The 12,733-nt window shown below is 28.3% G+C and overlaps 2 protein-coding genes across 13 annotated transcripts in view; one reads left to right on the forward strand and one right to left on the reverse strand.

The window, feature by feature from the left end:
* LOC129958597 (uncharacterized) overlaps positions 1-10,168 on the reverse strand; it is a 45,277-nt gene extending 35,109 nt beyond the window's left edge. For 3 of the 12 annotated variants that reach the window (XM_056071183.1, XM_056071185.1, XM_056071184.1), the window contains exons 1-2: positions 9,800-10,168; positions 4,713-4,773 (exon numbers count right to left, since the gene is read on the reverse strand). In XM_056071183.1, the coding sequence (XP_055927158.1) occupies positions 4,713-4,773; positions 9,800-9,816 (78 nt within the window). In that variant the 5' untranslated portion in view covers positions 9,817-10,168. Of the gene's footprint in view, positions 1-333; positions 384-4,712; positions 4,805-7,699; positions 7,727-8,433; positions 8,662-9,526; positions 9,727-9,799 lie in introns of those variants that run through there. The other 9 variants (XR_008783262.1, XR_008783256.1, XR_008783258.1 and 6 more) reach the window with 9 other exon arrangements.
* Positions 10,169-11,427: 1,259 nt separating this feature from the next.
* On the forward strand, positions 11,428-12,523 carry LOC129959153 (uncharacterized). The gene has a single exon (XM_056071978.1). It carries the CDS (start codon positions 11,496-11,498, stop codon positions 12,402-12,404), a length of 909 nt encoding a protein of 302 aa, XP_055927953.1. The 5' UTR covers positions 11,428-11,495; the 3' UTR covers positions 12,405-12,523.
* The last annotated feature ends 210 nt before the right edge of the window (positions 12,524-12,733 follow it).

The following is a 12,733-nucleotide window of genomic DNA, read 5'->3' on the forward strand; positions in this document are numbered from 1 at the left end:
TGCTTTATATTTCCTAAAAGTTAAATGGTAACTATAGATAGCATTTATTTTAAATTAGAAAGCCATTTATTTAATTTCATTATAAGAAAACAGGAAATTAGTTTCATGTTATAACAATTTCAGTCAAGATCAATGACAAAATTACAATACTAGCATCAGAAACAGTAGCTACTTTTGCAAACAACAAAGAACTAAATAATGGACAAACATGAAAATATTTCAGAAAGCAAGAAATACAACTAATTTATTTTGTAATTATTCAAACCAGAAGTTAATAGAACCCCCCCCCCAAAAAAAAATACAACATGCATAACATCATTTCAAAAACCTTACTACTGGTAGATTTTTCATTCCCGGATCATCTTTAGATTTTTGATTTCAGTCTAAAAAAGAATTGAAGAAAATGAAATTTTCTTGCAGTGTACTCATGGAAATAAAGTTGATGCGAACAAAATTTTTCTGTATCAGAAATATAGAATTATGAAAATGGTGCATAAAAATGGATTAAAAATTGTTACATTATTCATTATAGAAAATTCTATCAACAAATTTCAGATGCATCATAATATGCTTAATAAAGTTTTAAAATTGTTGAATACAAGCATTGTATGAAGGTGAGAGACAAATATCAGATCAAATAAGAAGAGAAAGCTTATATAAAATATACTGCTTTAAAATAATACACATGAAACCAACAGCAAGAATGAAAATTTCAGCAAATTCAACAGTTTACATTACAATAGTGCCCATCTGTGACCATTATTTAAATAGGACAAAATCCTCTGTTTAGTAGGAAAAGGAGGAGGGGGGGGGAAACTACAATTCATTAAAAAATTAAAATTTCAGATTCAAGGAATTATGCTCAAAAAGGGGGAGGGGGCTTAAACAGAGGGTAAAGAATAATTACAACATTTCATTTTTTATTTGAACACACTATGATGATATTAAAACATAAGGAAAACATTTAGAATACTACTATTGCATAGTACTATAACAAAGATTAATACAACTCCCTACTTATAGAAAATTTCGAATAAAAAATTCCACCTACCAATGTAATTTTTAAGAATTTTAAGGAAGACTCATAAAAGCCTGTAGAGTAGGTGTCCGTACTGAATACAAGAATAAATTTTTTATTTGAATCTGTACAATGTTAAGGAAAAATCAGGATACAATTCAAGGCTCTATAAAACCAATTTGGAATGGTGCACAATTAAGGCAAATAGAATTAAAATCAAGAGAAACTTAAATGAACTTTTAGAGGAATGTAAAGACATTGTGATAAAGCTGTGAAATAAATAATTTTGAAGTACATTCAAATTTAAAGCCCAGTTAAAACAAGCTTTTGCAGAGTCCAAACAGTACACTTTATTTTAAAATGCAGAGTCGAAAACGAGATTCACAGATTAGAAACAAAAGATACGTTCAGAACTCTGCATGGGAATCACGGAAGTACATGTAGTACAAGGTGGTTGTATAAGTTTATTTGAGAATAATTCAGTAACTTTAAGTTGCAATTTAATTGAGCCACAACACACTATGTCAAGAGATTAGAGAGAATTCTTCTTAGTTTAAAAGGAAGGAAACAAATCTCAAAATCAGATTTTCACCATTCAGATTTGCAAAAGAAATTTTGGCTGTCAGGAAGTTCTGACAATAAGAATGCATAATGGATTAAATATTTGTAAGAGATTAATGTATGGTTTGAGCAGAGTACTTGTAATTTGTCAGCATTATGCAGATGAATTATTTAATAGTATGGAAGAAGTTAGTGTTTAAGGATGGCGCTAGAATAAACAGAAGTCGCAAGATGTCTCATTTTAAAACTCCAGAAAAAATTATTTTAGACAAATATAAAGAACAAGGAATAAAACAAAATCTAACACTACAAAGGCAGTATAATCTGTATATCTAAAAAGACTAGCAGTAATCATTTTGATAGCTCTCATTAAATTATCCAAAACCAAACTTTTTTCAAGACTAGTTTGCTAAAATATGATTTTAAATTATATTTAGCTATTAATTTTTATATTTGTATTGCATTTTTTTTTCTTTGTTATGCTGTTAGAGCTAAATTATCATGTTTGAGAATATTAATTAAGTGCAGTTCTCCTTTTTCAATCAAAAATAATCTCAGTACTTCTTATATTCTAAGCTTCACAGTAAAAATAAAACCTTTAATTTGCAGTGCTTTGGTTAGAAAAAAATGTCAATTGTAATGTTTTATTCAATAATAAGAAACAGATCTGCCAAATCACAAACTCACTAATGTCTGATTTATTTTTTCTGATTACAGAAAGACAATCAACACATATTTTGAATGAACATCAGCTACCATCCAAAATTTAATCGAGAATTCATTAGGGTTTCCCTACATGTATTGTTCACCAATGCTTTAAATGTTTGCTCATCTACAATTATGCTTTAAACTGCTCTTAAAAAAAAGAAAGAAAGAAAATTGAATAAGCATGCTCAAAATCTCTAATATCAGTACAAATCGATCTGTCTGAAGTACTTTAGATTTTGTTAACTTCAGATCAAACAGTAAATATTTTAAGATTTTTCTCATTCTACTCTGAATAACTATTTCGTGAAAAAAAGTTCGTCATGCAACATAAATTTTTTTTAAATACTTTTAGGAAAAAAAGAGCTTTTAATTCATCCCAAAGCTGTATAGCATGCAAGAGTTGACAAGCTTTTGTGTCTGCACAATGTTATATGAAATGCAGAATATTTTCATTAATGCAGAGTATTCGTGAAGTTGGAAAATTCTAAAAAGTTACATGGCTAAATTCAGATGAATGCAGTTCAGGCATTTCTTTCAACATATTGTTTTGTTGTCGCCTTTCTAAAGAATATCAGAAGGAAACTGCAGCCTACACTTTCCTATTTTTTGCATCTTTTTGACCTCACTCGTTTTGGAAGATAGATATTAAGTACATTTGATTTTGAGCTCCTCTTCACAGTCAGGAATTCATTTTGAGAGAAACCAGATTTTCCATCTGAATAAGAATCGGTTTCAGATAATTTCTATAGCAAATATATGTCACTGAAATGGACATTCATGTCTTCTGAGATGGTGAAGCATATGCATGCCTGTAGTTAATAAAGTTCTACTATTCTTTGCTAATGTTTCATTGTTACATGCCCATGCATGTGTAACATTCAATTAAATGTGTATTAAGTTAATTGTATTAATTCAAAAACCCAAGTGTAAAACATTTCTACCAAGTAATGAAATAGGATTGCGGAAGGAATTATAATTGCATCAAATAAGGAATTTTTCATAAACAATCCTGCACACTTATGGAAAAAGGCTTCACAATAAAATTTAAAACTTTGCAAAGAATAAAATATTTTATAATTTTTTTTTTCTAAGAGAATCCCTGATTTCAAAGTAGAAATTTGTTGCCATTTTTACTAAATTTTCAATACAGAGTAGTTATAAAACTTTAAAACTCTTCATGCAAAAGGAAATTGCAACAATAAGAAGTGTAGTCTGAGAACTGATTCTGTTATTTATGATATTTTATTAACAATAATTCTACAATACAAAAACTAAATTTTTACATTTCTTTTTAAGATTACAGATCTAAAGAGTGAACCATGTGGCAATATATATGAGTAAAGAATGCTTTCATAGGATGCTAAATTATTTTTACAAAATAAGTACACTTTAAAGATGTTAATGTGCAATAGTTCATACACAGAATTTATTCTACTGAGTACTGACAACAAAACTTGCATAAACTAAATATATATATTTTTTTAAGTAAAATTACAAGCACTGAAATCATAATAAATAGACAGTACAATTATAAGAACTGAGGTACATAATCTAAACCCTGGTATATAAAACAGGAATTAGAACTCTCTTATACAATGGAAAAGGCAAAATAATAGCTCTAGGCAAATAATTAAGAATCCTGCTTGAAATGTAAAATTATTTAAAAGTCATCACAATAAAATAAATACATACAAATCAATTCAATGGAACATAAAATATACAGATAAATATATCTTAAAATATATTATATGCACTAAAATATGAAAAATCAATATGGTGAAAAACAGATGAATACATACAAAAAATTGAACTTTAATTTTCAAATAATGCAAACACATAACATTCAACTCAATTTAGAATCATTCTTTATAATAAATTACTCACAAAAATAAATAAAGATAAGTTACTCACATTTTTTTTAAAGAAAAAATATGTTTGAAATTTCTTTTATGAAAAAAAATTTATAATTCATGTATGTAGTAATAGGCATTAAAAAAAAAATTATTTACACAATTATTTTATTTAGCTTAACTTAAAAAGCTTACTCAAGCAGTTTGGAATTTTTAATATTTGGAAGTAAGAATTTTAATAAACTATTCACTAAAATGTTCAGTATCATCAAACAAGGATGCAATTTTCAAAAATACAAAAGAGATGCTTAAATTTCACATTTTTTATGCCCAGGTTAGAAAGAATAAATTGGTTAATATAACAATTCATTTTCTTATCATTTAAATAGCTCAACTAAGAGCAATGCGATAAGTCCTCCCCCTATCCGAGCATGATATATAATTGGGAAAACATTTTTTTAAAACAAATAATTTTAAACAAAAAATAATTTTATGATGTAATTAAGCAATGATATACTTTCTGGTGTAGAAAAAAATATATATAATATGCCTAAAAAAATTTCTAAAATGCTTACCATTTTTGCATATTTTAGCCTCAAATCATGTAGAGAATGCACAATTTCAATATCATTAGGCCTGCAAGGATAGAAATATGAAGCATTTTATTCTGAAAGTAAATATAAATAAATTAAAGTGCACACACTTTTTTTTTTCTAGACAAAAAATATAATTAAGAAAATATTGAATTCTTTCATAAGTTAATTAAACAACTAAACAGTTTCAATCTATTCAATATCATTATCATTTAAACAGTGGAAACATCTAAGCTCAGATTTAATTTTTAAAAATAAATTAATCATATTTACAATGCTAAATAACTGTTTTTGTATATGATGCATGTTTATGTGTATCAACTATAATATAGTGAAGCATTTTTGAAATATATAAAGTCTTCACAACCATTTAGTCATAAAAATATAGACACAATTAGGTTCATGGCACAATAAACACGAGAGTTAATTCATCAAATCTTAAAAACAACAAACAAACAAAAAATATTCAAACAGATTATCACTATTATTATATTTTAAATTGTAATATTATTAACATTTTAAAAATGGAAACTTTTCATTTTATTTTTAAAAAAATAATCAGTTGCAATATCTATAACATTATATTTAAAAAAATTTAATAATTTAAACAAAAAGTTTAATTATTGATAAATGTGAGATATCTGGAAATATACTGCATAAATCTTACTGTAAAAGTATATGAATATCATCAGAAGTAGTAATACAAAACTGGGTCAAACAAGGAATGAAAATTTCTCACAAATATAAAATGTATTGCCAAAAAAAAAAAAAAAGACAATTAAGTGGCATGCATCAAAAATTTGAGTTCAATAGTTTCAATTACAGAGAAAGATTTTGAATGTCTTACTTCCGACAATTTCAGCATGAGAAAAACAGAAAAGTTCAAACAAATTACTGCTCGCAGATAAGCCAATCACAGTTTTTAATGAATTGTTGAGTACCAAAAAATATCACAATTTATAATAAGGATTATAAAAAAATTTTACAAGCAAAATAAGAATTAAAAAAAACATACATGGGCTAGAATACCAACTTGGGCATTTAATTTCCTATTAATTTCATACTTCTAATTCTACACACAATGACAAGACTTCACAACTATTTAGTCATCAAAATTTGGGGGTTTCATGGCACAATTAACATGACAGTTAATTCAGCAAATCTTAAAAATAACCAACAAAAAAAAAATATTCAAAAAGATTTTTACTATACATATGTTTTAAATTGTAGTATTATTAATGTCTCAAAAATGGAAAGTTTTCATTTTAGTTTAAAAAAAATAATCAGTTGCAATATTTATAACATATTTAAAAAAAATTCATATAATTTAATTATCACAATTAGAATATCAGGTGCAAACTTAAAATATTAACATATCAAACATAACATGACAAACTTAAAATATTAACATATCAAACATAACAAACTTAAAATATTAACATAAATAACAACATATCCTAATTTTAAATGGTAAATTTAAGGATTACTAATCTTCCTAACTCAAAGTAATAATAATTCATAACAATTATTTTAATATTTAAAGACAATTAAAATAACAGAAAAAAAAACTCTTGAACATCCCAATTTGAATCAGTGATAACATAAAAACTACAGGCTAAATAACTGATTTTACAAGCAGCAGAAAGAAGACATTTTAAAACATAAATAATTTAGAAACAATAGGCAGTGGAATTATTTGGCTGCCATAGATTCCAGAATAAACCAAAAATTAGGATGTCTCAAAAGTTTATCACAGGTAGATATTTTAGTCTCAATATGGAAAACGATAGTATGCATTCAGTTAAATCTAGAAAAAAAATGAAATTTTGTTACACTAAATGCTCAAAGAAATCTAATGTTGATAATACTGTTCAAAAACAAATTTTGTTGTCAAGGAAGAATTAATTTTTAGGGTGTCTTGAGGCTTTTGATTGTAAAACCAGTGTTAATTTTGTCAAATAAACGCTCAATTTTAAAACACTGAATTGTCTAAATATGCAATGGCATCGGCAGCCATTAATGCATGCTGTTAATTTTTATAGATTTTCCAGTAATATTCATCTTATCCATATATCTAACAATGGGCAGAAAATATTCAAGTGAAATATTAGTAAACTCTTTGACAAAAATAGAAAAATAAATAAAAGAAGCTTTGCAGTGTGGAATTGAATTTCTGTTAATCATTTCAATCGATGGGCTTTGTGTGTATGTGTGTGTGAACAGCTTTAATCATCACAAAAATGCAAGCAGGAATGTCTATCAACTAATTTCAGATAAGCTGCAATATGTTTAATAAATTCTAAAATGTTCGAAATAGAGAAAAATTCAGAAAGTTTACTTTTGAATACAGAACACAATCCATCAAATTTCAGGTGGGAAATTAGTGGCAAGTATCATAAATTTAACAGTTTTCCTTACAACAACAAAGGATTTAGAATAATGTCTCCATTTCAATGCAAATAAACCCTCAGAAACAAAAATGAATGTGAGCTTTTTAGGAAATACAAATATGATAAAAATAAAGACAAAAAAAATCTTAATAAGGCTTATGAATGTCAGCCTTCAAGAATTGCCTTGCAAAAATAAATAAATAAACTTTAAACAGTAAACCTCCAGATTCCAAACTAAATTAATTTTCATTTCTAAAAATAGCAGATTCATATGCAATTAGTAAAAATAGCAGATTCATATAATCAATTTTAAATTTTATTAAATTTTTCAGTAAGTGAAAAGAAAAATAGTACTTCTTCATAAAACAATTTAAATCAAAGATCATATGAGAAACAAATGAAATCATAACAAATATGAATAAATTTACATATATAATGAGCAAATTTGATTTGCTTTTGTTTGCTACTAAAGATTAAAGAAGTTGAGCATAAACCAGAAAATACCCATGCTTAAAACAATTTTTGAAAAAAGGTTATCAATGGTAAAATTTTTAGTCTTGCATAATATAGATAATTTACCTTTCTATTCAGTTATCTGGTTGGCCTATAAAAGAAAAATTCAGAATATTAAGGATCTATATCAGAGAGATGAGGGCGAGTTTTTAAGTTTGATAAAAACAAAATACTAAGTCTTAGATTTTGAATAAAATCAACCAGCTGTGAAGTTGTATTTCACCATTTGGTACTTTTTAAAAAAGTAGTAAGTAGTGGAAAATGATCTACTTTCAGCATTCTTAGCAAGAACTCCTTTGTGTTGCACACGTCTTTTTTAACAAAAAACATCTTAAACTTATTAGGTATAATGCTTGGTCATAAAATGAATTACTTATATACCCTTGATCACATTTGTTATTGCCATTTTCATCTTTATTTTCTGATTCAATCATATTTGCACAAAAATATGGTTCTTCAAAGATTTTTGCAGTTTCTACACTTTGATTGCAAGAACTTTCTTCACCAGTTGAAGCTTAAATTGTAACTTCTGAATTCGAAGCAATTTCATTGACAGAATTACTCTGCAGACATGAAAACAGGCCTACACATGACTTTTTTAAATTTAGCTATTCTTCTTTTTTGAAACCAACACCCAGAGGGATACTTCCTTGGCATGGATATAATTAGATCTAAAAATATTAAATATTTTATAATATTTATTATCCAAGTAATATATGCAATTTAACTTAGTAGCTGTGGTAAATGACAGAACTTTATATTTATAATATGTTACACACTGACACTAGACTATAATGTACCTGTAAACTTTGTACAATTCAAAAACTATTGATTGTTCCAGTTAAATTTCTTTCTCTATTGTTTCCATCCCACTGTTACCATTCAGAACATTATTTTAGTTCTTAATCATGTTGGAACCCTTCAATTTACTGGCCCCAGTGCATAGCATCCGCCACACACCCCAGATTGCCGGCCCTGTGCTTAGCAGCCATTCATACCTTGGTTTCCTTTATGATTTCCAAGCAAACCTAATAAAACAAATATATCATTTTCTTAACCTCACAAAAATCAACTTATATATAAATATTTAAAACAAATTTTCATGAAAATACTTTCATTCGTGGTTAGTTTGTTTCCTTGACTTTTCAGACTTGCTACAGCTTTGTGTCTAGAGTGTCCATCCAAACTTATTATGTGTTCATTTTTTTACTAGACAATAATATAAAATTATTGAAATATAATATTTCTTCTCATACAAAAGAATACATTTTTGTACTGATAAAAAATGGAAATAACTATTTTCTTTGTATTCTTTTAATACATTGCATTACGTAAGTTTATTCTGCCTCTTAAAGTCAAATAAATTTTTTGAAGTGATGAAATATATGTTTTGTTTCTAATAAAGCTGCAATACTAAATTTTTTTAATAATTAGATACAATACACCAATGGAGAAACTGAATTGTCATTGAGATTTTTTTTCCCTGCAAAATTAAGATTTGTTTGTAAATTAAGTTTTAAAAGTATTCATGTTCTAATGCTGTATTAAATAATGATAATAGAAAAGTTGATTGCGATAGATATATAATAGAATGTTATTGTTATTATTAAAGTTTAGTAAATAAAAAAATATAAAATATTTATTAACTATCACTAAGAGTTCTTTTTATGGATTAGATAAAGCAAAGAAATATATTTTCATAAATACTACAGATGACTAGCAACTGTGTCCATTATTTAGTTAAATGTTACATCCTATATTTTGGTTCATGTATTATAATTAAACTAAATAATCTAGTGAACTTCTAGAACTTCAGCTTTCAAGAATTGAGAACTTAGTGATAGCTCAATGATAGTTAGCATTAATTTGGAAAGAAAAATCGAGGTTTCTTACCTTACTGTGGATGGTTAGCGAGTAGTAAACAAAGCGAGTAATAGCACACTGTCGTACTAACTGACGTAATGACATAATACTTATGTAATAGGTTATCCATTCGTTCTTTCCTGCGAGTGTTATGATTCTAGCTAATTTTTTTGAAGCTGGAGCTACTAGTTTGAATTCAGAGTTTTTATAGGTGAATGTGGTTTTGTATTTGGGGGGGGGGGATTGAATCAGAAATGTGCAGAGTGCACCACTCTATCGGGCAAAAAGTATTTTTGGACTCACCTATTAGGCGGTCCCATTCCTGGAGCTTGGCTTGGTAGTCGATTATTTTTTGGTTGGTTATTTCCTGTAATGCCTCTCCTGGGGGCTGTTTGTAGAGCATCTGTAGTTGCGAGTCTAAGACTGTCATCTCTCTTTGGATGTGTTGGATTTGTAGGAGTAGGTCTGTGAGTCTTTGGCAGTGAGCAAATTGCTCTCGTGCCGTGATTAAATTTATTCCGCTATCTTGGGCGTCCATCGCGCCCTCTTCATCTTCCCTTTCGCTCATACTCTCACTAACACAACCGTCAACGACGGATGCTAACATGAGAATAATACTAATGTGAAGACATAAAAAAACTGTAAGTGTGAAGCGGTTCTTGTGTATTTGTTTACTAGAAGACCGCGAATGGATAAAATGGTCCTTGATCCGAGTCAATGAAATTCACGCGAAATCGCGCGTCATCATGAAGGCAGAAAGAGATAAAAATTCGAGAAAAACAACAGATTTGGTGGTGAAATGAGTATACGGTATTATTGAACTGAATTTAACATCAAATAATAATGGTATTTTATATGAAATTCTGAAAAATTCTGTCCCAACAAGAGAATATGGTTTAGATTTGTCAACCAAATCATTGGCATAACTTGAGGAACAAATGAGGAAAAACACTTCAGTGAGCTATTTTAACTATGCCTCTAAACTAACTTAACTCTTTGCTCCCTCATTTTTCTCAAGCATTTTAATCCTGCTGTATTTTTTCTATGTAAGTTGATGAATTTTCATTTGGAAACGACTTTGTTGCTCAACATCCCAAATTTATTGTTTCAAATTTAATTTAGAACAATGATAGAAAATATTTAATTAATATATCTCTGGGGGAAAAAATCGTGTTTCAGTTTTGTGCTAAGACATTTCAAACAATTAGTAATTGTCGAAGGCATGAGAAAAATTTGCATGGAAAAATATACATGAAATACAAATGTATTGTTTGTGAATCATGCTAAAAAAATAGGAACTAGTTGAGCATAATGTTGCAAACCATGCCGAAGCATCTATTCCAATGCCAATTGTTTCTCCACCAGCAAACTATACAGGAGCATCTACACCAGTGCCAATTGTTTCTCCATCAGCAAACCAAGTAGAAGTACCTAAACGAATGCTAGTGCAATTACCACCCATATATCTCTGTCAAATCTGCAAAAAGAAGTTTTTGACAAAGAGTAATCACTAAAAACATGAAAAAAAATTTCACAAATTTTTGTATCATAAATATAAATGTTCAAGTTGTGAATTCGCAGAACCTAATCCTTTGCCAGTCCAGTCGGCATCAACATTTTCATGCCCACATTGTGAAGAAATATTTAATGAATTTGTTGCTCTTATAAAGCATAAGAAGATCCATGTTACATCCAGAATTCCAATCCTCTGTTCCATCTGCAGAAAATCCTTTTCCTCCATTCAATGTTGCAGGAGGCATGAGAAAATTTTTCATGCAAATTTCAAAGAAAATTTCCCTGTGGTGAATGCAAAAATGTGTTTTTTTATTAAAAGTCAACTATATATGCATATTTAAAAAATCACCCTAATTTATTTAAAACAAATGAAAGCTTAACTTTCAACTCTTAGAGTGTTTTCAAAAACTGGAAGACAGAAACTGAACTAACGACTTCAACATCTTATATAAGAACCTGAAAGCAGTATTCTTCTCACACTACAATGTATACATGTCACTGTAGTGGAGATTTCAGCTCTAAGAGCAAAGATCTTCGCCATATAAAGTTGGCTGGATCATGTAAAATAAATTCATATTGCCCAGCTTTCATATCTGTAAAAAGTTGTAAAGAGTCAGGCCAGTTGCATGTGAAATATTTTCCTACGTATGTAGGACACATATTTGAAATAAAACATTTTCGGTTGTGTGAAAGAGAAAAGGAGAAGATAGCTGGTCAATTGATTACAGGAGTCCGAATTTCAAATATTTTAAATAATATTGCAGGCATATCTTCTCCAACTAAGCATTTGGCAGTAACAACTGCTCAGGATATTAGAAACATTGTAAAAAAGTATCAAATAAATGGAGACACCATTAGAAATGAAAATGATGTTCTCTCTGATGAAGCATGGATATATGAAATGTTAGTATTGGATCAGAATCCAATATTAATGTATAAATTACCAGGTGAAGGCAGTTCTGAATTTCCTGATTTAGAAAAAGAGGATTTTATTTTGGGCTTTATGAATGAAGCCCTGGAGGAATTGTTTAAAATATATGGAAATGAAGTGTTGTGCATTGACTCTACTCATGGTACAAATAAATACAACATTCAACTGACCAGTCTGCTAATTAAAGATGATAATTGGGAAGGCTTTCTTGTTGCTTTTTTGTGGAATAACAGGCAACATGAAACAATTTTTAAATATTTTTTTCAAAAAGTAAAAGCTTGGGTTTTAGACATAAAAGTTAATGCTTTTATGTCTGATGATTATAAAGCCTTCTATAATACTTGGTGTTCTATTTTTAGTAAACCAAACTTCTATGCTTTATGTGACTGGCATGTAAAAAGAGCACTAAAGAAAAGTTTAACATCTGGAGCAACTAAAATAGTAAATGAAAAAAATCCCTGAAATTTCAAATAGATTATATGAGCTGATTAACGAAACTGAAGAAGCCACATTCAAAACTTTATTAAATATATTTATATCTAAAATTTTTTCAGATGCCGACACATATAATTTTGGTTGTTATTTTATCAAAAATTACTGTAACCAAACAGAGTAGTGGGCAGCTTGTTATCGCATTGATGCCAAAATCAATACCAATATGACTATGGAAAGATGGCTCAAAGATTTGAAATGCAATAGTGATCTGCAAGGGAAATGTGGGGGACGATTGGACACGGTTTACTTAAAAATTTAAGGCTAAAAGTATTAAATAGATTGACTTCTATTCAAAG

The sequence above is a fragment of the Argiope bruennichi genome, chromosome X1 (assembly GCF_947563725.1).
Source record: "Argiope bruennichi chromosome X1, qqArgBrue1.1, whole genome shotgun sequence".
In the NCBI taxonomy this organism is placed as follows: Eukaryota; Metazoa; Arthropoda; class Arachnida; order Araneae; family Araneidae; genus Argiope; species Argiope bruennichi.

What these genes read in the sequence shown, in the direction of transcription:
- LOC129959153 (XM_056071978.1), top strand. Translation starts at nt 11,496, where the DNA reads ATGTATACATGTCACTGTAGTGGAGATTTCAGCTCTAAGAGCAAAGAT.